The 27,410-nt window shown below is 40.0% G+C and overlaps 1 protein-coding gene across 3 annotated transcripts in view; it reads left to right on the top strand.

Moving 5' to 3' along the window:
• Trpm (transient receptor potential cation channel, subfamily M) overlaps positions 1-27,410 on the top strand; it is a 587,782-nt gene that overhangs the window by 458,217 nt on the left and 102,155 nt on the right. For all 3 annotated transcript variants that reach the window (XM_083130635.1, XM_083130634.1, XM_083130636.1), the window contains 5 exons: positions 587-743; positions 917-1,053; positions 2,400-2,556; positions 14,991-15,138; positions 17,055-17,241. In XM_083130635.1, the coding sequence (XP_082986761.1) occupies positions 587-743; positions 917-1,053; positions 2,400-2,556; positions 14,991-15,138; positions 17,055-17,241 (786 nt within the window). The remainder of the gene's footprint in view (positions 1-586; positions 744-916; positions 1,054-2,399; positions 2,557-14,990; positions 15,139-17,054; positions 17,242-27,410) is intronic.

Genomic DNA, 27,410 nt, shown 5'->3' with positions numbered 1-27,410 from the left:
AACATACCCCATGAGTTTTTCACAATGGCCAAAATTATGACCATTTTGACTAAATTTACCCTTACAACCCACTAAATATGGACTTACAATGAAAATTTTTAGGTAAAACTCAAGTATATGATGTAGTTATTTTATGTTCTTTAATTTCCTTATTATTATTAGTCTACGAAATATTTTCAGTGACCAAGTTTGTCATTATTTGCTTGTTTGTTAATAATCTCCCATATTCCATAGAATTGGGAATAGATTACTTCCAAAAGTACACACAAAACTATTAACGAAATATATATTTTTACAGTATTTTTATATACAGTATATTTATATAGTCTTACGGAATTTTTCATGTGAAACATTACTTATACAGTGGAACCTCGATTTCACGTTTTTCAAGGGACCTAGCTGAAAAAAACTTAAAATGCAGGGAAATGTAAAATGGAGGAAAATTTTGTAACATTTTGCTACGTTGGGGCCTTCAAGATTGAATGTATAATGCAGAAAAATGTAAAATCGGGGTTCCACTATATTCAACTTTTCTTTAATGCTCATTCTCATTAGCTATAAAGTGCTATTTCCCATTAATTTCCAGGTGTTACACGCCATGTTGGCGATGCTCTTCTGGAACGCTCTCAAAGAAGTGGAGGTATCATCAGCATCGGTATAGCTCCTTGGGGCATCCTTGAGAACAACCACGAGCTCATTGGACACAACAGGGATGTCCCATATCATTCAATTTCATCTCCAAGGTAAGCAAACTATAATTTTCCCTGGCAAATTTTCGATTAAAATATTTGGTCTTATGAGGAAAGTGTAAAATTGATTTGCAGTAGATCTGGGCTTGTAGTTTCAAATAATTTACAAACATTTTAATGCAGATGTGACAATTTGTAGACAATTTATAAATTAATAAAATTTCTAGGTCAAAACTTGCTGTGCTCAATAATCGCCATGCCTACTTCTTGTTGGTGGACAACGGAACTGCTGGGAGGTATGGAGCTGAAATCATTCTGCGAAGAAGACTTGAAAAATACATATCGAATCAACGAGTACATCCATGTAAGTAAAATTGACTAATTGAGTTTGGTTTGAGTTGCTGTTTTAAGTCCACTTTATGCACAGTGAGGCTAATCGGGACTGAACCTACAGTTTAAAGTGGGATCCGAACCACTTGTGCCTCCAGCGGGTATCGAACCCGGGACCCCTTGATTACAAGGCAATGACGCTACCACTGCGCCATGGGGGAGGCCCTAATTGACTAATTGAAATCAATAGATACATTATCATTTTACCTTAAAAAGATAAAAACACAACAGAATAGCATGAAATACATGTACAAATATACGTGTTTTAAACATCCTGCAGGATTCTAAAAAGTGCAACTTTTTATGCATGTCCCACACCTTAGCCTCCAAGGTCACCACGGGCCTTATGCCTTCCAATTACTGGCTGTGGGGACATGTCAAGACTCAGGTGTATGCACAGAAACAGACATATTTTGACTAACTGAAGTTCAAGATAAGTGTTGTGATTTACAACTTTCTGGATGATCAGTCAGAACATAATATCTAAGATTCAAACAGAGATTGGAAGAGTGTTTGGATGTGAATGGTGCCCAGCTGGAGATCTGGCGATTAACTAAATCACATAAAACATTATTTCTAAAGTTTCCTATGGGTAACAAATAATATTTCGTTATAATAAACCTATTTCTTTAAAAGTTATAGGTTTTTAGAATCCTGCTGGACTTTAAAAACACACTGTACATTGTATGGATTCAAAGCAAGATTGTACAATTTGTTGTACCTAAAAGAAAGTGGCTTGTTACAAGGATATCATAAACCTGATTTTCACTCGCCCATGGTTTCATGTATTGTTATACTAAAATGGTTGATTTCTCCATCTTTCTAATGGCTTTGAGAGACATGTATACTATAGTGCTATGCATCTTGTATTACATTACTACAAATCCAGAAGAAACGAGGTGAAATTGATAACCAGGGTCGCAAGAAGGGGGGGGGGGGTGCAAGGGCAACTCTCCGCCACCCCTTATCCCTGCACTTAACACTAATCCTTATCTACCAAGAGAAAGTAAACTATCCTTGCCCCATCCCCTACTCCTCCCAGTTTTGCCACCTAATCGCCACTACTGTTGAAAAGATTATGGTATTTTGTTGCATGAGTTTCTAACAATACTAATTTTAACATATGCCCATTTTCTAACAATAAATAATTCTTACTTAGAACAGAGGATTTAGTTGCAGTTATTCTCAATGTAAGATAATGTACTGTTTAATCTTTAATCAGTCAGCTGACTTGCAAGTTTGAAGTTACTTTTTGTAGTAGCTTACAAAAAAGATGTGAATTCTTCCTTACTTAACAAAATACATTTGTTTTGTTTCCAGCTAGTCACTGTAGTACTCCTGTCGTGTGCTTGGTCATCGAAGGGGGGACCAACACTGTCAGGGCTGTGCTGGAGTATGTTACAGATTCTCCCCCTGTGCCTGTGGTTGTCTGTGATGGATCAGGGCGAGCTGCTGACCTTATTGCCTTTACACACAAGTAAGTGGTTTAAATCCATGTGAAGCATGGAACATTGAATGGTAGTTAGAGGCCGACACACCAGCCTCGGCTGCGGCGCATATCCCAATTTTTTGTTTCGTCTCCCTCCCTCTTAGCATCACGTGTTTCCTTCGCCCACCTTCGCCATTGTTGCGAATTGTCATTCCATTCCTGGACACACTCACGCAAACATAATTGAAAACAATTGAATAGCGCTCCAGCTCAGTTCACACTGTTCGACAGGGACGTTAATGTGGCAATATAGTATGTTGTAGTGGTTGCTTCTTTTATGCAGTGGGCCTCCTCGATGGTGCAGTGGTAGCATCAAGGGGTAACATCAAGTGGTAACATCAAGGGGTAGTGTAATCAAGGGGTCCCGGGTTCGATACCCGGTGGAGGCACATAGTGATTCGGATCCCACTTTAAACTGTAGGTCCAGTCCCGATTAGCATTTCTGTGCAAAAAATGGACTTAAAAACAACAAATCAATCAATCAATCTTTTATGCAGTGCATGTTCATTGCCTAGCTAGTAACTAGTGTTGCCAACTGTAAATATGTGGCACCATTTCTGTCATGGAAGGAGAAAGACAAAGTGAGTTTTGTTGGATTGTAAGCACCATATTTTTATTTTTAGTATTTGAGCAGTTTGACATTGTGTGTGTGTGTGTATGAAAGTGCATGTGCTTGGTTAGTGAACGTTAAATTCCATAATGCCTCCAGTAATATTGTTCATATTTCATCACTTTAGAATTGCAAAAAAGAAATAAATTATGTGGATGCATGAGTATTTCAACTCTTGGCTCCGGCACATGTTATTGTAGGAATTGTATGAAGGAAGCTGTTATTTTTGTTGCTTAATGCGATGCATGTTGTTTTCTTTGTTCAAGTTGGCATGCTTTGATGGGTGACAGGTTCATAACAAAAGAAAATGCCATGTGGCTTATCATCTGGTATGTACTTGTTATTCTTGTTTTTGTTGCGGAAGCTGGCATCATTTGTAAATGTACAACAAAAGCAACCGACTGTCACCCATCACAGAGAGGCAATAATACTGCTTAAGAAGGGGTGTTTGTGGTCCAATTGTTGAGGATTAACACGTTCGCAGGTTATTATTTCTCAAACCAGTGGAAGTGTCAGTCGTGTATCACATGTTGCAGTTCCAGTACCAGTGTGGAAGGGCTTATTGGGAGTGAACAGATAAAATACAACCAGGTCAATTAATGGAATGGAAAAAATATACTTTGTTTACTTTATTTGAAATTAGACAAATAGTGAATCACTATGAAGAAGTCTTCTTTGCACCATTTTGGGTAATTTTATGCATGTGTTAGTTCATATTCTAGTCCATATTAGCGAAGTTTTAGTCCATATGTATGTACCGCCACTTGTTAATACATATTGATCCCAGCCCTGGTTATAATGCATGGTGTTTAAAGTTAAACATTAGATAGAGCTGAGTTCTCTAATTTCCTTGGATCCTCCCCATTGGCAGAGTGGCAGCGTCATCGTCCTGTAATCAAGAGGTCCCGGGTTCATTACCCGGTGGAGGCACATAGTGGCTTGGATCTGTGAGGCAACCACCAGTTTAGTATTTCTTTTTCAATAATTATATACATATTATTTTTTTTTGTATGTGTTTCGTGTGTAGTTTGCGCTCTTCTCTGGAGTGTAGGTGATCCAGTCAAGGAGGACTCTGGCGAGAAGGTGCGGGTAGAAATTTTGTATTTTAATTATATATTTTTTCTTGGGTTTATATTAAATATTAATCTATTCCTATTCTCCTGGGATATTTGGGTTATAGTTAGGGATTAGTTGAGGTCCAGTACTACCAGTGTACCCTCATATACGGTCCATAACAGATTACGGGCAGCTAGATGTGGAATTTTAACATGTAGTGTAACAAAATACGCAAGAGGGCAGCACCTCGTGTGACTGACCAAAAAGGACTCTTGTTGGACACCCCCTCTGCCGGTCAGTCCAAGAACCACCCCAGGAGGGAGAAGGGGGAAGTTTTTTTTGTATGTTTTTTTTTCTCTCTCTTCGAGGAGAGAGGCTACAAAAAGACAACAAAGATATAACATGGCGGAATAGAAGGACATAGTAAAACAGCCTGTAGAGAGTGTGCGAGTGTGCATTGTGCAAATAGTGCGGATAAGGATTTTTTGACATGTGTAATATCGAAGCAAGGATCTTAGGAAAGGATTGGACACAGTGAAAGAATGAAGCCGCAGAAAGAAAGTGTGTAAAGAAGAGGACTGGACTAGCTTAGAAGGAATATGCAGGTGAGAGTGCAGTGAATAAGGGCCCCAACGTAAGGCGCCGGGACTTAGTTAGTGTGTGTGCATGGGGTAAACAAAACAAATAGTAGAGGCCTCTAATAACTAAGACGGAACTGTAAATACAACAAGAAGCAAAAGTATATACTTATAATGTTCACAATCATTTAATCATATTTTTTCAACAACGCAGAAATAATAAATTCAATATTTGTATAAATATTATTGTACTAATTGTTTTTTTTGAACATCTTATTGTGCTCACGGCGGCGAGGTGGGGAAAGGGTTAACACCTACGTAAACTTTCATAAAGAGTCTCATGCCATCCCTTTCGCCTCTCCCCGTTGTGCGTCACATGGCGCCCAATAGCGTGGCGCGAATCCACGTAAACTGTAGAAAAAGTCAAAAGAAGGAAACAATAGATTAGTAACACAGTTTTAAATCTGAAAAAATGAAAATCAAAATGCCAGTTCCGTTGTATCTGCCATGGATCGTATGTGAGGATGCATGCTGTAGTGTAGAATAGAAAGTAAATTTTATAGATAATTTTAAATCTTTATTTCAGGACTTAAGCAATTTTATATTTTTGTGGGGTATTTCTAAATTTGTGTTGTTGTTAGTGTTTTATTTAAAGTGAGAAAAGGAATAGATTCATGACTAGCATTATGGGGAGGCGTACGCGAGATAATGTCACGTCTAGTTTTATTCCTTCTCCAAAGGGTCCTCCTAAAGACACCGCTGTGGAGGGAACGCTGGGTCCAGAGAGGAGTGCTAACTGCACAGGGGCGGTTCATAAATCTGTCGGTGGTAATTGCTTGGGGGGAGGCCAGATAACTAATGAAGAAATTTTTGCCTTACTCCAAAATGTCCAAGGTACCCTGGAGGAAATGAAAAAGGATCAGCAGGAAACACGGAAGAGGTTAGAAAAAAATCAGGAAGAGCTCCAGAAAAATCATAACAATTTAAAAGATGATGTAAAACGCTTGGAAAAAGGTCACCAAGAACTAAAAGGGGAAGTGAAGAAAAATTTTAAAGATTTGTCCCAATCCAATAGGGTTGTTGAGGAAAGGATGGGTCAGCTTGAGAGCGAATTCATTGAGATTAATCAGATCACTGGCTCCAGAATAGATTGCGTAAGCGATAGGGCAAATAAATTAGAGGAAAGGGTCACCACTCTCCACAATAATATAACGGAGGATATACGCATCCACACAGGAGGTGACTGCGAGAAAACTGCAGAAAATGTAATACAAGCAGCGATGGCAGAATTCAACAACGCACTGCAGCAACAGTATGACGCATTCCATCAAGAGGTTGCTTTGTTGAGAGAGGAAGTGTCGGGCCTTAAAAGGGACATCGTATCTGTAAGAAAGGATACAGAATCGGCTATCTCCGCGGTCACTCGACGATTAGATACTTTCATAGATAAAGGTGAGAGGCAAAGTTCACGGCCAAGCTCAGTTACGCCCTCTAACAATGGCAATAATGCATACTTACATAGAGATTTGAAATTGCCCACCTATCACGGAACAGAGGATGAATTAAAAACTCACAATTACATGCAAGAAATGAGGACATATTTAGCGTTGTCTCAGGTACCATATGAGCAACAAGCCCAGGTCGCGGGGCTGTCGTTGAGAAACGCGGCTGCTAATTGGTTTACTATCCACAAAGGCAATATTACGGATTACAAGGGGTTTGAAAGTTGTTTTTCTCAAGAGTACCTGAGTGAAGAGAGACTCCTGAGACTGCGTGCTGAGCTCTTTACTTCTCGATACAATCCAGTCGACGGGAAATCTTTATGTGAATATGTTATGACCCTTGTCCAGAAGAACGCAATATTACCTTCGCCGCTCGATGACAGGATGTTAGCTAAAATGGCTATCAAGCAATTGCCTGCGTACGCTCAGAGGTGCCTCATTGGGTCACCGGTCGACACCTGTAAGCAGCTAATTAGCCTTCTTAAGGAAATCCAAGAAACGTCGCATGCTGCAACTTTTCAACCGAACAATAGAGCGAGGATGAGACAGGTAAATTCTGTGCGTGGCGGAGAAACTGTTAGAGACAGACGGAACAATTACGTCAGCCCAAGTGCCAGTTATTCTCGCGACAATGAGAGGAATGTCAATAGGTTCGAGAGGCAACCGCCTCAGGGCCCCAGACCCTTCGCGCAGCAAGGCCGAGGAGGGGGGAGCTACGGCAGACGTAATGGTGGCAACCACGGGTCTAGGGGGGAGGAAGAGGCGAGTCGCGGACAACAGAGCTCGCGGTTCTTTTCTGCCAACAGTGTATCAGTGGCAAGGCAAAATGAGGAAGACTGTCCCTCCAATAATGAAGCATGACAAAAGGGAAATATCCGAAATGCGGAAAGACACTTAGGAAACCGGACTGCGATAAATGAATCTTTTGATTTATCTGGGGAAGAAAATACAAATTGTGAGGATGAAATGGAAGAATATGAAACTAAAGTAATGCAAGTTCATACAAGAGATGCAGTAAATATTGACCACGATAACAATGGAAATGGAGACGTTGTTTGTTCGATATTTGACCAGCTCATTCCGAATGAAAATGAAGTTTCGAAAAGCGAGGTGCTAAGAATGCCTATTATTTCAGTTGGTATAGGTGGAAGCCATTATCAAGCATTGGCCGACTCAGGGGCTATGGTCACTTGTTTATCAGAAGAAGTGTGGTTGGAAATAGTAAAATGGAAGCCTGATATCCCTCAGTTAAGCGTAGGGAGCATCAAAGTAATATCAGCCTTCGGCAACAAAGCATCAAAGGTGGTGACGCAAGCATACGTTCCGCTGTCATTTGGGGAAGTAACCACTGATGTCGTGTGTCTTGTAATTCGAAATCTAGTGAAACCAATTCTATTAGGATCAGATTTCTTGAAGGCGTGTCGAGCTGTCATTGATTATGATCGAAACATTGTGGCGATGACAATAGAGCAACAAGGTGTTGAAATTAAATTCTTGTCGCAGGAAGAGGTGCAAATAGCCGACGGGGTGCCGACCCTTTTTCTATCTTATGAATGCAATGAGCCTATATGTTGTTGTGACGAGGCAGAGATCAAATCGTTAAGGAGTTATGTAAATGACAGTTTAACAAAAAACATGAACTCTAAGGAAGCGAAACCTCAAGTGACTGAGGCTGCCGTGTACGTGGGCACAATGGAAGACAATATCACGAAAGCTACAAGACGACAGATTGAGGATCACGTTATGGCTACAGAAGGTCTAACCGGAGATCAACAAGCAGCGCTTCAAGGTCTATTAATAGAATTTAGGGATATTTTCGATGAGAAGCCGGGGTTGGTCAAGAATTATGAGCACGAGCTTGAAATTACTGATGATAGACCTTGGGGACAGAAGCTTTATCCTATACCCATGCAACATAGAGAGAAAGCTGACAAGCAAATTCAAGAAATGCTTCGTTGGGGAATAATAGAGCAGAGACCAACATGCTACCTGAACCCTCTAGTATGCGTGAAGAAACCCGGAACGAATGATGTTAGAATTTGTCTTGACGCAAGGAGAGCGAATGAAGTGCTGAAAGCACAGCATGACGCCCCGCCCACTCCAATGGAGATTTTACAGAAGTTTGAAGGTAAACGCTACATTACTTGCATTGACTTGACCTCGTTTTTCCTTCAAATACCTGTCAAGGAAGAACATCAGAAGTATCTTGGATTCATATATAATAATGTTACATATTGTTACAAGAGGATGTGTTTTGGCCTGAAAACTAGCATGGCGAGTGCAGTTCGATGCTTGAAAGCTGTACTGGGTGAAGATGTTAGAGAATACTGCGACGCATATTGTGACGATATTACTGTTGCTGATGATGACTATGAAGAGCACTTGCGTCATTTGCTGATTGTTTTCAATAAGTTGAGGGATAGTGGACTAACGTTGAAGCTAAGAAAATGTAGTTTCGCTCAAGAGGAAGTATCGTTGTTGGGAATGAAAGTATCTTCACAGGGCATAAGAAAAGACCCAGAAAAAATGCAAACGTTGCAAGATTTCCGAAGGCCAAGAAATGTGCGGGAGCTAAAGAGTCTCCTTGGCTTTCTGAACTTCTACAGAGCATTCCAGCACGATCATGCAGAGCTGACTGTACCTTTGGTAGAACTACTGAAGAAAAATAAGAGATTTATTTGGGGATCTCGTCAGGAAGAGGCATTCGTGAGAATAAAGGAGGCATTTTTACGTGATGTGATATTGCACCAGCCGTGGCAAGATAGAGAGTACTATCTAGAATGCGATGCATGTGACAGGTCTATTTCAGCGATTTTATACCAAAGAGACGATAATGGTGAACCTCGTATAATAAGTTGCTGTAGCAGGGTTCTAAATGATTGTGAGGGCAATTACACAATTACACAGAAAGAGTTACTGAGCATTGTTTATGGCATACAAAAAAATGCATTGTACTTGACAGATACGCATTTCATAATAAGAACTGATCACAAAGCTCTGAAATTCTTGTTAAGCTGCAAACTCGCAAATGCAAAGATAACGCGCTGGATTCTTCTTTTGCAAGGCTTGGATTTCGAAATACAGTATATCAAAGGGTCGGAAAATATGGCTGATTACTTGTCAAGATACCCTAGTGCTGTAAGAAAGGGTCCCTGTAGTGATCTGAAGGCCCCTGGAATAGTCGTGGCGGCCGTGCATTTCAACCCCCCGACAGAGCTTGTGCAATCCATGCATAGGTTGCCTAAGCTGCAGGCGGATGATCCAGTATTAGGTCATATTATAAACGAATATGTTGATAAAGGGTGTCAAGATGTAGTGAGGCAGGGGTTTCGATACACCATCAAGAATGGCATATTGTGTAGAAAGGAAGGATACTTGCTAAAAATGTGTGTGCCCGGAAGTATTACGCGAGAAGTGATAGACTTTTACCACAAAAGAGGTCATTTTGGAGAGTGGAAAACATTCATGGCCATTTCAGAGCACTTCACATGGCGGAAAATGAGAAAACAAATCAGGCAATTTGTTTCGGAGTGTGATTTGTGCCAACGAACAAAACATCCTAATAAAGAGCTGAAAGGACCCATGCAAGCAGTGTTGGCAGAGGAGCCAGGAGTTCTAATTGCCGCCGACGTCTACGGGGCCCTGCCTAAGGCAAAATACGGCTTGCAATATTGCTTGGTTCTTTGTGATGTTTTCAGTAAATATGTTGCAATCTACGCAATGCGGAAAGTTACCACCAGTGCCATACTTAACAAAGTGTTGAATGAGTTTTTACTGCTGTGCCCAAATGTACAAACAATCATAACAGACCAGGGAACTCAATTCAAGGCGCATAAATGGAAGAGGTCGCTAGCCGATAGAGGTATAGAAGCTCAGTTTGTTAGCGTAAGAAACCAGAAAGCAAACCCGGTGGAAAGAGTAATGAAGGAGTTAGGGCGCCTCTTTAGAGCTTACACGAGCCACAATCACAAGCAGTGGCCTTTGCACGTTCCAGATATTGCCAGATGCATCAACATGGCTACACATTCAAGCACAAAAGCATCTCCGTATGAAATATTTTTCAACCGGAAACCTGATCAGGAACTCATGAAGCTGTTTCGCTTGCCTCAGCTGAACGCTTCCCCTCCATATGAGTATAAACTTCTCAAAGTTAAAGGGAACATACAACTAGAAGCAGAGAGAAGAAAGAGAATATATGACAAACATCATACAATATCCTACAAACCTGGTGATCTAGTTCTCCGCAAGACCAACGTGTCCTCGGAGGTTGCAAAAGGGGTCTTTAAGAAGTTCGCCCAGCTGTACGAAGGGCCCTTTTCGGTCAGAAATGTTGTAAGAGTTAATTCCTATCAGCTGTGGGACATAAGAAACGACAAAGACGGCGGGGTTTATAACAGCAGCCATTTAAAGCCCTACGTCACGGCCCAGGAAACAGCCGGAGAAAGCCAAGGAGGGTCGAAGTGAGAAGAGCTGGTCATACAAGGGACCGTATTGTGCCGCTGGCATTGGAAAAAGAAAAAGAAAAAAAAAAGGAGAAACAAAATAAAGTTCACAATTTTAAAGAATATTAGTGTTATAATCTTGTTCATGTGTGTAATATAATGTTGTAATATCAATTTACATCTATATTTCTAATTAGTTATTATGGCGTAGTCTTATAGGTAGCAGGGGCTATGTCCCCCTAAAAAAAAAATAATAATAACATTAGCATTTATTAAATTACAAGGAGTACGAAATCATACTGTAGAGGGCTTGCCCTACTGTATGATTACGTAGGGGGGATGTGAGGCAACCACCAGTTTAGTATTTCTTTTTCAATAATTATATACATATTATTTTTTTTTGTATGTGTTTCGTGTGTAGTTTGCGCTCTTCTCTGGAGTGTAGGTGATCCAGTCAAGGAGGACTCTGGCGAGAAGGTGCGGGTAGAAATTTTGTATTTTAATTATATATTTTTTCTTGGGTTTATATTAAATATTAATCTATTCCTATTCTCCTGGGATATTTGGGTTATAGTTAGGGATTAGTTGAGGTCCAGTACTACCAGTGTACCCTCATATACGGTCCATAACAGATTACGGGCAGCTAGATGTGGAATTTTAACATGTAGTGTAACAAAATACGCAAGAGGGCAGCACCTCGTGTGACTGACCAAAAAGGACTCTTGTTGGACACCCCCTCTGCCGGTCAGTCCAAGAACCACCCCAGGAGGGAGAAGGGGGAAGTTTTTTTTGTATGTTTTTTTTTCTCTCTCTTCGAGGAGAGAGGCTACAAAAAGACAACAAAGATATAACATGGCGGAATAGAAGGACATAGTAAAACAGCCTGTAGAGAGTGTGCGAGTGTGCATTGTGCAAATAGTGCGGATAAGGATTTTTTGACATGTGTAATATCGAAGCAAGGATCTTAGGAAAGGATTGGACACAGTGAAAGAATGAAGCCGCAGAAAGAAAGTGTGTAAAGAAGAGGACTGGACTAGCTTAGAAGGAATATGCAGGTGAGAGTGCAGTGAATAAGGGCCCCAACGTAAGGCGCCGGGACTTAGTTAGTGTGTGTGCATGGGGTAAACAAAACAAATAGTAGAGGCCTCTAATAACTAAGACGGAACTGTAAATACAACAAGAAGCAAAAGTATATACTTATAATGTTCACAATCATTTAATCATATTTTTTCAACAACGCAGAAATAATAAATTCAATATTTGTATAAATATTATTGTACTAATTGTTTTTTTTGAACATCTTATTGTGCTCACGGCGGCGAGGTGGGGAAAGGGTTAACACCTACGTAAACTTTCATAAAGAGTCTCATGCCATCCCTTTCGCCTCTCCCCGTTGTGCGTCACAGGATCCCACATTAAACTGTAGGTGATCCCACATTAAACTGTAGGTCCAGTCCTGATTAGCCTTACTGTGCATAAAGTGGACTTAAAACACCAACCAACTCAATCTAATTTCCTTGTTCTACGTAACAGTTGTGCTTTGGTGCACTGTAGCGATTTCTCTTTCTGTACCATTAGCGACACTGATTCTCGTGTTATGTTGCACCATGCAGCAGAGACTCGTGGATCAGACGTCTAACTCTAAGCAGGTCGATGGGAGGGGATTTTTCCCTAAGTGGTGAACAACACAGAAAGTTGATTAATGTTGATTAATAACAATAGTCGTAAAGTAAGCATGAAACCTCTATAATTGGAATATTTCTTTCTTGGTTTTTGATTAAAATAATCTATTACATTTAACATTTTCTTGCTATTTCTTGATGTACACCTCCTGCCATTTCTCAGCTTTGACAAGCTATTTAATGGCAGTGAAAACAGCAGTGTTTGAATTAGTGTTTGTTTTCCTCTCATCCAACATGATATAGAAGTAACAAGTTTTTCATTAATACAGCTGTAGAAGTATTTAGTCATGGTTAAAGCTTGAAATAAAATTTAACCAAAAACTAATCAACACAGATTTAAATTCTTCATGAGTTATACATACTGGCCGCGGTGGTTCAGTCGATAACGCGTCTGACTACCATGCTAAAGGTCCCGGGTTCGATCCCCGGCCGGTTCAAATCCGGGAACTTTTCTAACGGTGAAAGCGGCCCCGGCGCCCACCCAGCGTCGAATAACATGGGTACCTGGGGGAAACCCTGGGGGGTAAAGGCGGTCAGGGGTGTGATGCTGATCACATCACCCCCACTCACGACCGGATCAAGAAAGTGTGGGGCGTTACCCCCACACCCCCTATACGCCTTCATGGCGTGGTGCTAAGCACAGGGGAACACTTTACCTTTTTTTTACCTTTACGTTATTCATAGAGGAGCTGACTTTTATGCTATTTTCTTTCCTTTTTTATTTAAATAATAAATTGTAACCTTTGAATGAATTTGGGTGCATTTACAAGCTTGTTTCTGTAAATACACTGCCTTTCAAAAGTTAAGCACGCAATGCATATTTTCAAAAGCGTATTTGAATTTTACTGGCTGAAAATCGCTGCAGATGTAGATGTCAGTTTTTATGTGTAGCTTCCTTTCTGTAAGTAGAGAGTGAATCATCTGTACCTAGGTTCTTAATCTGTGCTCTTGAAATAGCATAAAAGCGAGGATTTCGTGCAAGAATCATCACACTTTCGTTGAAGACGCCAGCATTCTGAAGGGTTTGAGGTGTATTTAAAAGCTGATACGAAATGTTTATAACTTTTGTAGGATTATTTTTGATAATATTCGTGTTTCTATGGCTGAAAGAAGACGATTGACAGATAGTGAGCGCTGGCATGCTGTCAGACGCATTGAAGCAGGACAGTCAATCAAAGATGTCGCTATTTTCTTTGGTGTCAATCATTTGGTAATTTCTCGATTATGGAAACAGTTCCAAACAAGTCAAACAGTTGTCCGGAGACCTGTGCCCGGTCGTCCAAGGGTTACCGCCCCTCTGATGATCGATATATCGCTATAGTAGCCAAGCTGAATCGACGAGCGACCTCCACAACTGTTACATCCATGGTTGGAGCGGCACTTGGGCACTTGGTAAGACAATATCTGCCAGTACTGTGCGCCGAAGGCTCCACATGAAGGGATTGTATGCCCGAGTACCACGTGTTTGTGTTGCACTAACCGTCCAAGCCAGAGGGGCAAGATTAAAGTGGTTTTTGTCAACATGTCAATTGGACTGTCTCAGATTGGTGCAACGTCCTCATCACGGACAAGTCCAGATTTGATAAGAAGCATGTAAAGGTCTTTAGACAACAAGGCACACGCAATCAGGCCAAGAACATCATCGAACATCACACATTCACAGGTGGCAGCATCATGGTTTGGGCTGGAATTTCAATGGGATATCGCACCAAGCTGCACATCTTTAAAGGCGGTTCTGTGACGGCTGCGTGGTATTGGTATGAAGTCCTAGACCCCATTGTGAGACTACGCTGCAGCAGTTGGTCTTGATTTCCTCCTTATGGACGATAATGCCCGTCCCCTTCGAGCCAACATCGTTGACGAGTACCTGGAAAGTGAGGGCATTTCTTGTATGGAGTGGCCAGCATATTCCCCCGACCTTAATCCCATTAAAAACCTTTGGGATGCCCTCGGGCATGCTGTCTCTGCATGTTTACCTCCTCCAGCCAGTCTCAGGGAGTTGGAAACTGCCCTAAAGGAGGAATGGCCATTGCTCGCATCTGCGATTTTTGATCACCTCATTGAATGCATGGAAAATCGTTGTAATGCTTGTGTGAAGGTATTTACGAAAAGTAAATATTTTTTTCATCTTTGTACACAGTTCTTGTTTTCTTTAATGCATAAACACATTTGCTACCTTCATGTGCAATTTTGTGTTAAGCAAGCTTTACTTTTCCATTTTTGTTGATTTTACCATCACGTGTTTAACTTTTGGAAGAGTGTTGATTTTAAAATTTGCAGCTAATTGAGAATTTAATGCCCCTTTGTAAAATTGCCTTTTATAGTTTCATTAATTGGTATTTTAATTGGTTTCCATATCACGTGGTGTAGTCTCATTTACCTTTGGATGTTGAAAAATTCCCCTCCAAGTTATCCATAGTTCCCTAACTGCTCATTTTATTTTTCCTCTTCCTTAGTGATTTTCCTCCATATCCTTTGTAGTTAAAAGTTTGCGGTTGTAGAATTTTTTTAGTGTGAACTCTATATTTGCATTTTTATTGGTTCTATTGCAGATATGCATCAGATACTGGGGAGCTGAAAGTATTGGAGAGTATGAAGGACCAACTCATAATGACAATCATTCGTACTTTTGAAGTAGGTGTAGAACAAGCAGAACAATTGTATGTAGAACTTCTTCAGTGTGCTCGCAAGAAAAATATGGTAAGAAGGTTAAAAGATGATTCTCTTATTAAAACTAAGCTAATAGTCTGTTCAGCAATAATGCAATGATATATTTTGTGTAAAGATATCTCATTCTCCTTGACCTTCAGAGTACAATGCCTCAACACTAACCTATTCCAACATCAAGTATTGTTAGCCATGAGCATGCAGTGTTAGACATTCTCTGTTGTCTAGTGCTTTGGAATTATACTTATTGTAATGCTATGTTTCCAGAGAATTCTTTCTTCAGTTACTTAAATTCAAAGCAGTTGTCGGATTTTTATTTGTATGTGGGGTAGAAAAGTGCCCTAAATATTTGCAAGTGTGCAATATCTTGAGAACTGTGCAAATAAAGTAGAACATTAAAAATTAAAGTACTTAGAAGTCACATACAACTAAAATCTGTATTTCTTAGGAAACTGAAAAAGTAAAATTCTTTCTCCTTTTGTAACTTTTAAATTTATTTGAGAGTAATAATATAACAGAATACCAGCACTCTTTCTTCATATCTTTTAATTAAACTTTCCTTTAACTGAAGCCACGGTAGCTCAGTCATTAGGTCATCTGACTATCATGTGAGAGACCTGGATTTGATCCCCGCCAGGGAAGAACCGGGATTTTTTTCCACCTGTTCAAGCAGCTCCAACGCCCACCCAGCATCGTATAAAGTGGGTACCTGGAGGAGACTTTGGGGGTAAAGGCGGCCGGGCTGTGGTGCTGATCACATCACCCCCACCTTCTGCTGTGGTGAAGAAAGTGTGGGGCCCTAGCTCCACACCCCTATATGCCTTCATGGCATGGTGAAAAGCACAGGGGAGCATTTTACCTTTTTTTAACTCTGTGTTAGGGCATGTAATTTTTTGTAACATACATAGGCGTATGGGATATGCCTGCCCCCCAACCCTTTAAGATATGAAATACACCGTGAATTATATTGCGAATGCATGCTAAATGTAGGTGGCCACGGTGGCTCAGTCGGTAACGCGTCTGACTACCATGCTAAAGGTCCCGGGTTCGATCCCCGGCCGGTTCAAATCCGGGAACTTTTCTAACGTTGGAAGCGGCCCCGGCGTCCACCCAGCGTCGAATAACATGGGTACCCGGGGGAAACCCTGGGGGGTAAAGGCAGTCAGGGGCGTGGTGCTGATCACATCACCCCCACTCACGACCGGATCAAGAAAGTGTGGGGCGTTATCCTCACACCCCCTATATGCCTTCATGGCGTGGTGCAAAGCACAGGGGAACACTTTACTTTACTTTACATGCTAAATGTTCTTTTTTTGTCTTTCTTATAAGATCAGTTGCAATTTTATGCTGCACTACCTAAGTGACATAATAATATAAAGTTAATGTCAGTTGCATGCTCAGGAGACAGTTGTCCCCATGTGCCTAAGTACATAACAACCAAAGCAGTGTCATGTTCACCTTCAGTCACACAGTCACTTTCATGTTCACTTTCACCACTAACACTACAACATTCACAGTGTTGCAATCTCTCAAGAAATATGGATGGGGACACTTACCCCATGTGCCTAACAGAGTGCTAATCAGGCATATATATATAACCAGATGAAGCTCCTGATATCATCAACCAGTTGTCCTATTTATCAAGAAAGTAATAATAAAGTAAAATAGGTTTTCTTTCTTCACACTTATGTATTATTAATTTGAAATAAATAATAATGTGTGTTCTATCTGAAAGCTTAAAGAGGATTTGAACGCTTAATAACTTTTCTTGATAAAGTTGGTTGAAAATTTAAATCTTCTTCTAACATAAATAGAAGATAGAATAATTTGAATTATTTTTGTCTTTTTTGTAAGAAAGTAAGAAGAAACAAATCATACCATAAAGTTGTAATGCCTTTTGCATTTAGAGCAAAAGTGTAATTTTCATATTTTTTTTCTCCCAAACATAGATAACAGTATTCAGAATCACAGATAGAGGAGAGCAGAAAGCACAAGAATTGGATCAAACAATCCTGACAGCCCTTTTCAAGAGCCAGCATTTAACTCCTTCAGAGCAACTCAGCCTTGCACTTACTTGGAACAGGGTAGATATCGCCAGATCTGAAATCTTTGTCTATGGACAAGAATGGCCTCCAGGTTTGTACTAATTGCAAAATATTTAAAGTATAACTATTTTTTTATCCTCTATGGAATTATGATAATACAGATATCAGTCAATGGCATAATTTGATTAGCACATATTTGCTTATAACACACGGAACAATAAGTAGTAAGACACTCTTTCATTTCAAGAACAGATTCAGTGATATCAGGAATGCACTCTAGATTTTTCAAACTCCCCTTCAGGTAAGCAGATAGTATAGCATTATGCATATCTTTCAGATTTCTGATGTTGATTTGTTTCTTGACAACCTACTTGATCCCGGAGATGCTCTACGTTGATATCTGCCAACTGGTGAATTGTGAAACCAAAGGGGCATTGTCTTGCTTGAAGAAGTCCTTTGATGGATGTAAATTTATTCAAACTGGGACCAAGAGTTTTAAAATACAGCACATTCATTTTGTTATGTCGCTATAATGCAGCCTCCCTAGCAGTTTGAATTATGCCACTAGCTGGTGAAATTGGATATATGTATCCACTCAACTCAAGTACACAGTGCATTTCGCATCTTTCAAAGCTGGGGTTTTGTCAAATTTTTCCTTAGTAAGCACATGGTGATTTATTTGCAGCTTTCTATCAGGAATAGATGTAATTTATCCAAATTTAATAACATTATGACATGCAATATTTCTGTCTGGAGTAGAAACAGTGGGGAATTCCCTTAAAAATCGCCTCCTCACTCTTCTGCACAATTTTGTTGCACATAAGTCCACTTTATGCACAAATAGGCTAATCCAGACTAGACCTAACCCAATGGAGATATATAGTGGTTCATATTCCACTTAAATTGTAGGTCCAGTCCTGATAAGCCAAGCTGTGCATAAAATGGACTTAAAACAAAAACGGAAACAAACAGACTGGACCTACAGTTTAAAGTGGGATCCAAACCATTGTGTGTCCGCACCAGTGCGGGATCTACAAGCTGCAAAACCCCACAGTGCGGTGGGGGGGGGGGGACAAGTAAGCCTTTAGGAGCCCCTCATCCATTGACATAGTAGAAGGTTCATATTTGCATATGTAAGAAATGAACATAGTTTACTCAGGGGTACAGAAATAAATACAATATATACAGGTAAAAGTAAAGTTAAAGTTCCATGTGCATATAGCACCATGTCATGAAGGCACATTATTTATTTATTTATTTATTTTACCTAAAGTTTCAGATACAGTACTGAATGACCATTTTACACTGAAACAGTAACAACAGGAAAACAACAATAACAACAACAACAAAATAGAGTACAAGATGGCACTGAAAACAAATCAAAATTATACATATATTGTTAACAATTTTCTAAAACTTTTTTCTGGCAAGAATATGTCCACATTTGGAGGCAGGTTATTATATGAGTGAGGAAGCCTGTAGAAAAGAGACCGCTGTAGAAGGGAGAGCCTTGTGGTGGGATTGTGAAATAGCTTAACATTGCGGGTTGGCCGTGTGGGAACACATAGATGAAATTTGTTGAGCAGAAATTCGGATTTAATTTTACCATTCATGATTGTGTGCAAGAATTTCATGTCTGCTAATTCACGACGAGTGTGTGGTGGTTGGATATTGAAGACAGACATAATATCTGTTTTCTGAAGGTGCCTCAGAGAAGGTATTCTGTGGCGAGCAATGGCGAGGAAAAAGTTGAGAACAGAATCAATCCGGGAAAGATTTGTTTTTGAAGCCATGGTCCAGATAGGAGAGCAGTATTCAAGAATGGGGGAGATAAGGGATTTATAAAATATGCTGATTGATGATTGGTTTTGTATTTCAGTGAACCTGTAAAGAAGACCGAGAAGACGCATTGCTCTTTTAGTAGTGTTCGTAATGTGCTCATTAAAGTTTAGTTTTTCGTCGATGATAACTCTGAGATCTTTTTGAGAGGAAACTTTTTTGATGGGATTGTTTTCAAGATAGTAAGCAGAATCGAGTTTGTTCCTTCTTAGGGAAATGGTGAAGCAGGAGCATTTTTTAGGATTCAATTGAAGTTTCCACTGGTGACACCACACAAGCAGTTCTGTAAGAGCTTGCTCTAAGATTAAAGCATCGTGTTCTGATGAGATTTCTGTGAAGAGTTTACAGTCATCGGCAAACAGTAGTATATTTATAGAGAGAGAGGACAGTCTGTCGGGGAGATCATCCATGTAAAGAAGAAACAAAAGTGGGCCTAAGACGCTCACTTGGGGAACTCCAGACAAAACAGGAAGAAAGCTGGAAGAGGTGCCAGGAAGGATAACACGCTGCTCTCGTGCACTCAGATAGTCTTGTAGTAAGGATAGAAATTTCCCATGGATGTTAAATCTGGATTGTAATTTATGAAGAAGGAGATCATGATTTATTTTATCGAAAGCTTTTGAAATGTCCAAATATATAACGTCAAGCTGGGAATTATTTGAGATAGACTGAGTAGCATGTGAAAGTAATATGGATAGATTGGTCAAGCAAGAGCTGCCTGGAAGGAAACCATGCTGAGCAGTATTTATAAGGGGAGATGTAAACTTTAGCAACCTGTCTTTAATTATTTTCTCACAGACAATGGAGAGAGGTGACAAAAGAGAGATCGGTCTGTACGCATTTGTGGAATTTTTGTTTCCAGATTTGTAGATAGGTACAATATTGGCACGTTTGAAAAAGCCGGGAACCACACCTGTAGAAAAACACTTATTAAGTAAGAGGCACAGAGGGTGAGCCAAGGAGTCAGCAGTTTTACGAAGAAAAATTGTAGGAATTCCATCAGGGGCTAATGACCGGCGAAACGGCAAAGAGGAGAGGAGAGATTTTTCTTCTTCAAGGGAGGTTTTAATCGAATAGAGAGTGTGTGAACTGACAGATTTGACGTTAGGAAGAGGTTCAGAAATTGTCTCTGAGGAGAAATTTTCATGGAAAAACACATTAAAAAGTTGCGCTCTCTCATCTTGTACAGCGGTGGTAGAATTATGCACAATTTCCATCGGCACACGCGGGTTCTGCTTTCTTGAATTAACTAACGAAAAGAACTTCTTTGGATCAGTCATACACTCTGATGTTAAGTTATTTACATAATCAATATACTTATTTTTGAATAGATTTTTTGAGTGCCTCCGAATATCACAGAATGTTTTATAAGTGTGTTCATTAAGGCACTGTTTCCACAAGCTCCAAGCCTATTTCTTGTTTTTCAAAATATGAATTAGTTCACTATCAAACCAAACCGGGTACTTCGCAGAGCATGCTTTCTTGGTGGGAACAAAGTCATTTATTGCAGCATGCAGAACTTCCACAAACATCTTCACGGCGTCGTTGATCTCTTCCTGTTCCAGCAGAAACCAGGGGTAGGCATCTAGTGCTCTGCGAATTTCATTCCAGGGGGGCTTTTCGCCACAGGCGGCGAGGTCCATTCTGGGGTTGGAGGTTCTTGACCTTCTCAGCGGATGGGAGGTGCACAGCGACATCTAAAGACGCATGGTCTGAGGGTAGCAAGTTCCTTTGTGGAGTTATCTCCATTTCACACAGTGTTGCCAGCACATAGTCCAAATTACTTTCACCTCGTGTTTTGTGCATGTTATGTTGCTTCAAACCAATGCCGTGTATGAAAGTGTCGATAAACCATTTGTCATTTGAGCAATTTGCACTTCCGGTGGTTGGAGTTTCCCAGTCAATTGAAAGATTGAAGTCGCCACACAATAGGACATTTCCACACTTCATGGCTGTTGTTTCTGGTTCGAATCTGGTCTTACGTTAGTTAGGCATAGATGTTCACTCATGTAAAAGAAATAAATGAACCAAAGCAATTAAGACACGGTATTGTTCGTCGTGTCGATGGTCCAATCAGTTCGGCCAATGGACAAGAATGCACAGGTTCCTTATACATTGGTCTTCATTTACGAGCCAAGTACATGCCAAAATTATTATTATAAGAAGAAATCAGAAATCAAGACACTGAAACATATTATGACATAGTATTTAATGCACTGCAGTTGACATACTTACAACACCTTGCAACTCATCTACACACGCACCATGCGGACAAAACACTATTGCCGACCCATAAGTTTTTGGGTATAAACAATTTAGCAGCAGTGACCGCTGATGGTCCGCGTTGCACGCAAACACTAGTCTTTACTTGAGCACCCTTTCCTAACAAGTTAAAAAGTTAAAAGTTGAAAGTTCAAAGCTAAGAATCTAGACTTTGTCAAGAGAGGAGAAAATAATTTCCTCCCCGACCTGTAAAGGTGCTGAAAAGAGTCTGAATGTGAAAGTTGAACTGTGTATCTCAAGTCCCTACTTCTTCCTTTTCCTTCGAGTTCCTTCGTTCCCAGAAGAATTGTTCCTTTTCTCTATTGGTCGTCGAACTTTTAACTCCTCCCACACGTGATTATGTTTACACTGAAGGGGTGAGAATCGCATACTCTGAAGGGCATGAAGGGTGATAATCGCGTAGCACAAAAACACAATAACACCTTGTTTGAGAGCTGATTTCGAGGAGAAAAGTATCTCGTTCTAATTAATTTTTATTGCTCACAACTCGGATACTTCGTTAGAGTTATGCAGACAGTTTGTTAAAAGTTATGCTTCTGTGGCTGTCGAAACTTCACTGAGGCGAAGAGATACGAAGAGATATTTTCGGGCAGGGTTGTAGTTCTAGATTCCATACTATTTATCCTTGTCACTTCACTGTCACTGAGCCAGACTGGTTGGCACACTCATAGAAGTTATGTCCATCTGCGAGAGCCTGTTATGTGTAAGCCTATTGTTCTGATTCTGAGCCTGGCCGGCTGCGAACTCCCTTGAGAACAGAGGGTCCTTGTTCAGGACGAGGGTGAGAGTCTTCGTTGGGGGTTTTAAATTTTAAAATGCCTGAAGTTCCATGATTAGCTGCATCTCTAAATTTCAACCATCACGCTGAACTTGAATTTATTGTGATGTGAGCCGAATGTGGACTGGATGGATACCAAGGTTTATTGCGGGAACACACTGGCTTCTTTATCTCGAAGTAGGGGCGGTGATATATGCAGGGCTTCATGGGAAAGAATACTGGTTTGTTTGAGACTGTTGTCCTTTTCTCGGAGAGCAGAAAAATGAGATCTTTGGGAGAAATGCGTAGAAAGACCGATGGTAATTGTAACTGGTAATTGGTACATCGGTTATAGGGGCCCAGGCCTTTCCACTCCTCATTTGCCCTCCCCTTCCCCCTATAGGGGCCCAATGTATAACATAGCTTTCAATATATTACATAACTTTTGCACACAGGAACTTCGCACACAACAGGTGGGAAATTAAGCAGGATCCTGCTCTGAAATGGGCGGAATCAATAATGTGGGACTATCACCCAGTTTGAGAATCTTTCTTGTGCTTGTGCGGCGTTTACTATTTCAGTATTTCCTTTTGCAAACCGACAATGAAGTAAGGAAAAATCATGGTATATTATCAATGAATATGTGCGAGAATAGAGGAGGAAGCATTGGAATACTGTTATTGTCTTCATGCTCTTGAATGAGTCAGTCCATTGCAAAATAGGCACCTTTGTTTTCCTTTGGAAATGTCACGCAGAAGTTGAAAATATTCTGTTTTCAATATGCCACTGTTTTATATAATCCCTAATCAGGATTATAATTTACTTTACATGTACCTGTAAACATGTGTGTACTACTTCATATGGCATTGATGTGGCTGAAAGTTGCAGCATGTTTAGCAGTATGTGTCAGTGCATTATCATCCTGGATTACTGAACCACCATCCAGGAACAATATTTGCACAATAGGGTGCAGATGGTCTTCCAGAATGGCCCTATAGTCGTTGGCAGTGACATGTCCCTCTACAACGATCAGTGGTCATAAAGACTGCCATGATATTGCACCCCAGATCATCATGGTTGCAACCCCATGTTTCACTGTGGGCACTAAGCAGTCTGATTGGTATGCTTTGGATGGACTTTTCCACACATAAACTCTTCCAGATGTCAGAAAAACAGTTAAGGTGGACTCATCTTGAGAACATGACATGTTTCAGGTTTTCTAATGTCCACGATTTGCACTGCTGACACCAGTCAACCCACTTTTTGGCATTGGTGACCAAGGGTTTCAGTACAGCAACTCTACCATGGATGTTGGATCTATGAAGTTCCTGATAGATGGTTTTGATAGAAACAAGTTCAGTGAAGTGTGTATTCAATTCTGCAGTGACTTTTGCAGTGGTGCTTTTACGCTTTTTGGGCACAATCCTCTTCAATACCTTGACGTCCTTGTCAAACTGCTTCTGCTTGCCACGACAGATACTACTCCTGAATGTGGTTCATCTTTCATTCTGGTATGCTGCCATGACTCTTGATACTGTGCCTCTTGTGACCTGTTTAGCAGTGTGTATCGGTTCCCTACAAATTATTGCAATTTCCGTTACTGGTACACCAGCGAAACAAGCCCTCTTTGGAACTTTGATATGTCCGCCTTTCTTCTGTGCAAAACCAAATATTTGATGTGCAGCCTGCTACTACTGTACCAATGTGACTGGCAGCCAGGGACGTGCACTGAGGAGTAGCTAGTATAGTAGAGATAGATCAATCAATCTCGCATCTCTAATTATTTTCAAATCACAATATTTATTGTCTTGTTGAAGCCACAGTTCACATACAACACTTCATTTTTCATGCCCTTCTCATCCCTCGGTAAGACTGGAAGTAGCTATTCTAGCTAGGTTTTCCTCCACCTCACCAGTTTCAGGTAGAAATATCCGTCAGAAGGGAAAGGGAAAATTTCTGTATCTAACTCTCTTGCCACCTTGCAGCCTGCTGCATTGGTTGAAAGGTCGTTGTTTAAGGTACCCTGGTCTATCTCCTATAGGAACAGATAGGGGATTGGTTTCCCTTCGGTTCCTTTATAAATCCTCTGAAGAACTCAGAGGAGAAATTTCTGTAGTACTTACGTTCTCTGTATTTACACCACAAATTTATACACGTTTTATAATATGTATGTATAAAGTGGAATGTAAGAATATAGTTTTATTGTTTATGAAATGGGAACATATTATGTGCAGACAATAATACTTGGAAATGTTCTGCTTTCTCTCACTTTTTTTTTAAATATGGAAGAGAGAACAAATATCATGCTCTCTCTTGCTGTCATCTTAGTAGTCTTGACCTCCATTAAAAATAAAATGGGTTAGCTAACGGTCATAAATATGGATGTATTTATTTGGGCATGTTCTTATTATTGTTGTTGGTTTTATTTATTTTACTTCACTTTTCTGTCACATTTCGTTATCGCAGAAATGAGAATGAGTGATGATATGATGAAATTGATGAAGGGACCTTACAAAGAACGTCCATGTCCAGGCCAGGATTCGAACCCATGACGAGCATGAATTATTGTTCCTATGTGTTGTACTCTGCAGTGAATAATGAAATAATTTGAAATGAAAAATGTATCCCAGAACTTAAGAAACCAAATGAATATTATTGAAGGAACTACAAAAAAGTCAATATGCTGACCAAAGCAAAATTTATTTTATTTTAAAACATAAACTAAACATTACGTTTCAACCTTCTAGCAAGGTCTTCTTCAGACTCTGTACCAAATACAAATGAAATAAGGTACAAAACAGGAAGACATGTATACACACAAAAATCACTCCTCTCCAGACACAATATTATTAGAAAGTTGTTTATCTGGAACATTCCTTTCCTGGTGTTCCAGCAGGTGGCCTTCTCCTGTCAACAGTTGGATCACCTGACAGGCGATTCAGACAAACATTTCATTTCATCTGGAACGTGGTTGGACTCCTTGTCTCACGCTCCTTTTCCTTATCGTTTCTTTCTTCATTCCTCTTCCTTCTTCTCTCCTCCTTCGCTCTTGTCCTTTCCATTCTTTCTAACACATTCTTCTATTCCTTGTTTATCTTCAGTCCCCATTCCAGTTCATTGTCTTTTCCCCCATTCTTCTCTATTTCCTTGGTCTCCGTCCATTTTCTCACTAGTACTCTCTTCTCCCTTCCTATCTGCTTAGCCTCATCTCACTCTATGTCATGTCCTGTTTCTCTTGTGTGCTTAAATATCGCATTTCTCTTTCTTTTAAGTCATACATCATTCTTATGTTCTTTCAATCTGTCTTTCAGCCTCTTTTTTGTTTCTCTTATGTACACACTCTGACATTCTTTACATTTCACTTCATAGATAATCCCTTCCTCTTTCTCTTCTCTGTTTTCCTTTCTTGTTTACATTCTTCGATATTTTTAAGATGCTTCGTCCTCCCTTCCTGTAAGTTTTAATGCCTGCTTTCCTAAGCACTTTGCATACCTTTTCTGTGGTGTTACCCATACTCCTTATGCCAAACCTCCTCTCTTTTCCTTTCTCTTCCTCTTTTTCTTTCCCTTCATCTTCTCCCCTGCCACTTTTCTTCCTTCTTCTGTTTATGTCCAGTCTATCCTCCTCCTTGTAGCCATTCTTTTCCAGCTGTTTCCATACGCTATTTTGCATTCTTTTTCACATTCTTTCATGCATATTTTCTTGATTATGTCCTCCACATTCTATATAAAATTTATTTTCATCATCTCACTTACATCATCTCTTTTGTGGCAGAATACCTGTGCTGCACACTTCTTCTGATGCCAAGTGGTTTCATTTCTTTTCATCAATATATCTAGGTAGCTTATCTTGTCGTCTTCTTCTATTTCGAGTTCCAGCAATATCCCTCTTTCTTCATCTTATATTTCTTTGTCAAATATGTCAAGCTGGCTCTTTGTTCCCTTCCATATTCCAAAACAATCGTCCACATATCTGCAAAACAGAATTATTTTGTCACCTCCTTTTTCGACCACTTTCTCTTCCCATTCATTCATAACCAATTCAGCCAATGCTGGGTTTAGGGCTAGAGCCTATATTCAGTCCTTCACTCATTAACATATTTTATCCCCCATTTTACTGTAACTGTTATTCCAAATGGTTTCCAGCGCCTTTACTATCCTTTCACTGTCCCATTCGCCTATAATTTCTTGTCCCATTTTCTTTCTAACAATGTCCAAAACGTGTCCCCTCTCAATGCTTAGGAACATACTTTTCACATCTAAGCTAAATATTGATGTTTTCTTCCCTCCCATTTATCTAAATCGCCTGTCAGATGAAACAACAGTTGAAGGAGAAGTCCCTGCTGGAACACTTGGAAAGGAATGTTCCAGAAAAATAATTTTCTAATAATCTTGTGTCTGTAGGGGAGTTATTTTTGTGTGTATATATATATATCTTCCTGTTTTGTACCTTATTTCATTTGTATTTGGTACAGACTCTGAATAAGACCTTGCTCGATGGTTGAAATATAACGCTTAGTTTATGTTTTAAAATAAAATAAATCCTGCCTTGGTCAGCATGTTGAGTTTTTGGTTATCATGGAAACAAGGCTTAATTGTGTTACAAAAAAGTATATTTTGTTACCAGTTTATCCTCCTTGAATATATTGAATTTTTGCCACCTCCCATCACTTTTTTCTAGCTGTATAGATTTAATCGCGATAAGTAGCTAATGAGCTTATGGAAGTCATGAGGGACATTAAAGGGGGAACCCCCGAATGTTACCAAACCTCCACCCGTATGCATTCGAGGGCATACGCTTTGTCCCAGTGCCTCTGTGAATAAACTGGGACGTCTTTTGCTCGAATTACGGTTCCCCCGTTATTGTTTTGCTCTACCACTTTATTAAATTTCCCATTACAATATTTGAAAGTATACAAGAAAATAACATTACTACATACATGAAATTATTACATAAAATAGTGTATGGACACAGTATTACAGTACACAATTATTTCTTCGTGAGATGGAGATTCTGTATGAAAGTGTTTGCAGTTTATTGTAGTTTGGTATGGCTGTAAGTACCGGATTCTGTGGTACCAGAATCTAAGAAATTGAGGATTTGTATGGCTCGAGTTCTCTATTTAATATAATTGGTTTTTTAAAGGTATGATTAGGCTCCTGGACCAGCCACCGAGAGAGGGTGAGTTGATGGTTGAAGACCATTTTAGTTTGTATTGTTTCGTCGTTTGCTCCACCCCAGAGGCTAGGTGTTCCGCCCTCGGTGTCCCGTCCCGTTTCCTTTAGGAGGAAGTGGACAAGGTATAGAGCACTCGAGTTCCATCACTATAGTGGAGTATTGCAATTTGTAGTGAGAAAGAGAAAAAAAAACAAAAAAAAAAA

This window comes from Lepisma saccharinum, chromosome 11, assembly GCF_977018435.1.
Source record: "Lepisma saccharinum chromosome 11, izLepSacc3.1, whole genome shotgun sequence".
NCBI classification, from domain to species: Eukaryota; Metazoa; Arthropoda; class Insecta; order Zygentoma; family Lepismatidae; genus Lepisma; species Lepisma saccharinum.
Note: the sequence above shows the minus strand (reverse complement) of the source record. Positions and strands in the feature narration are given on the sequence as shown.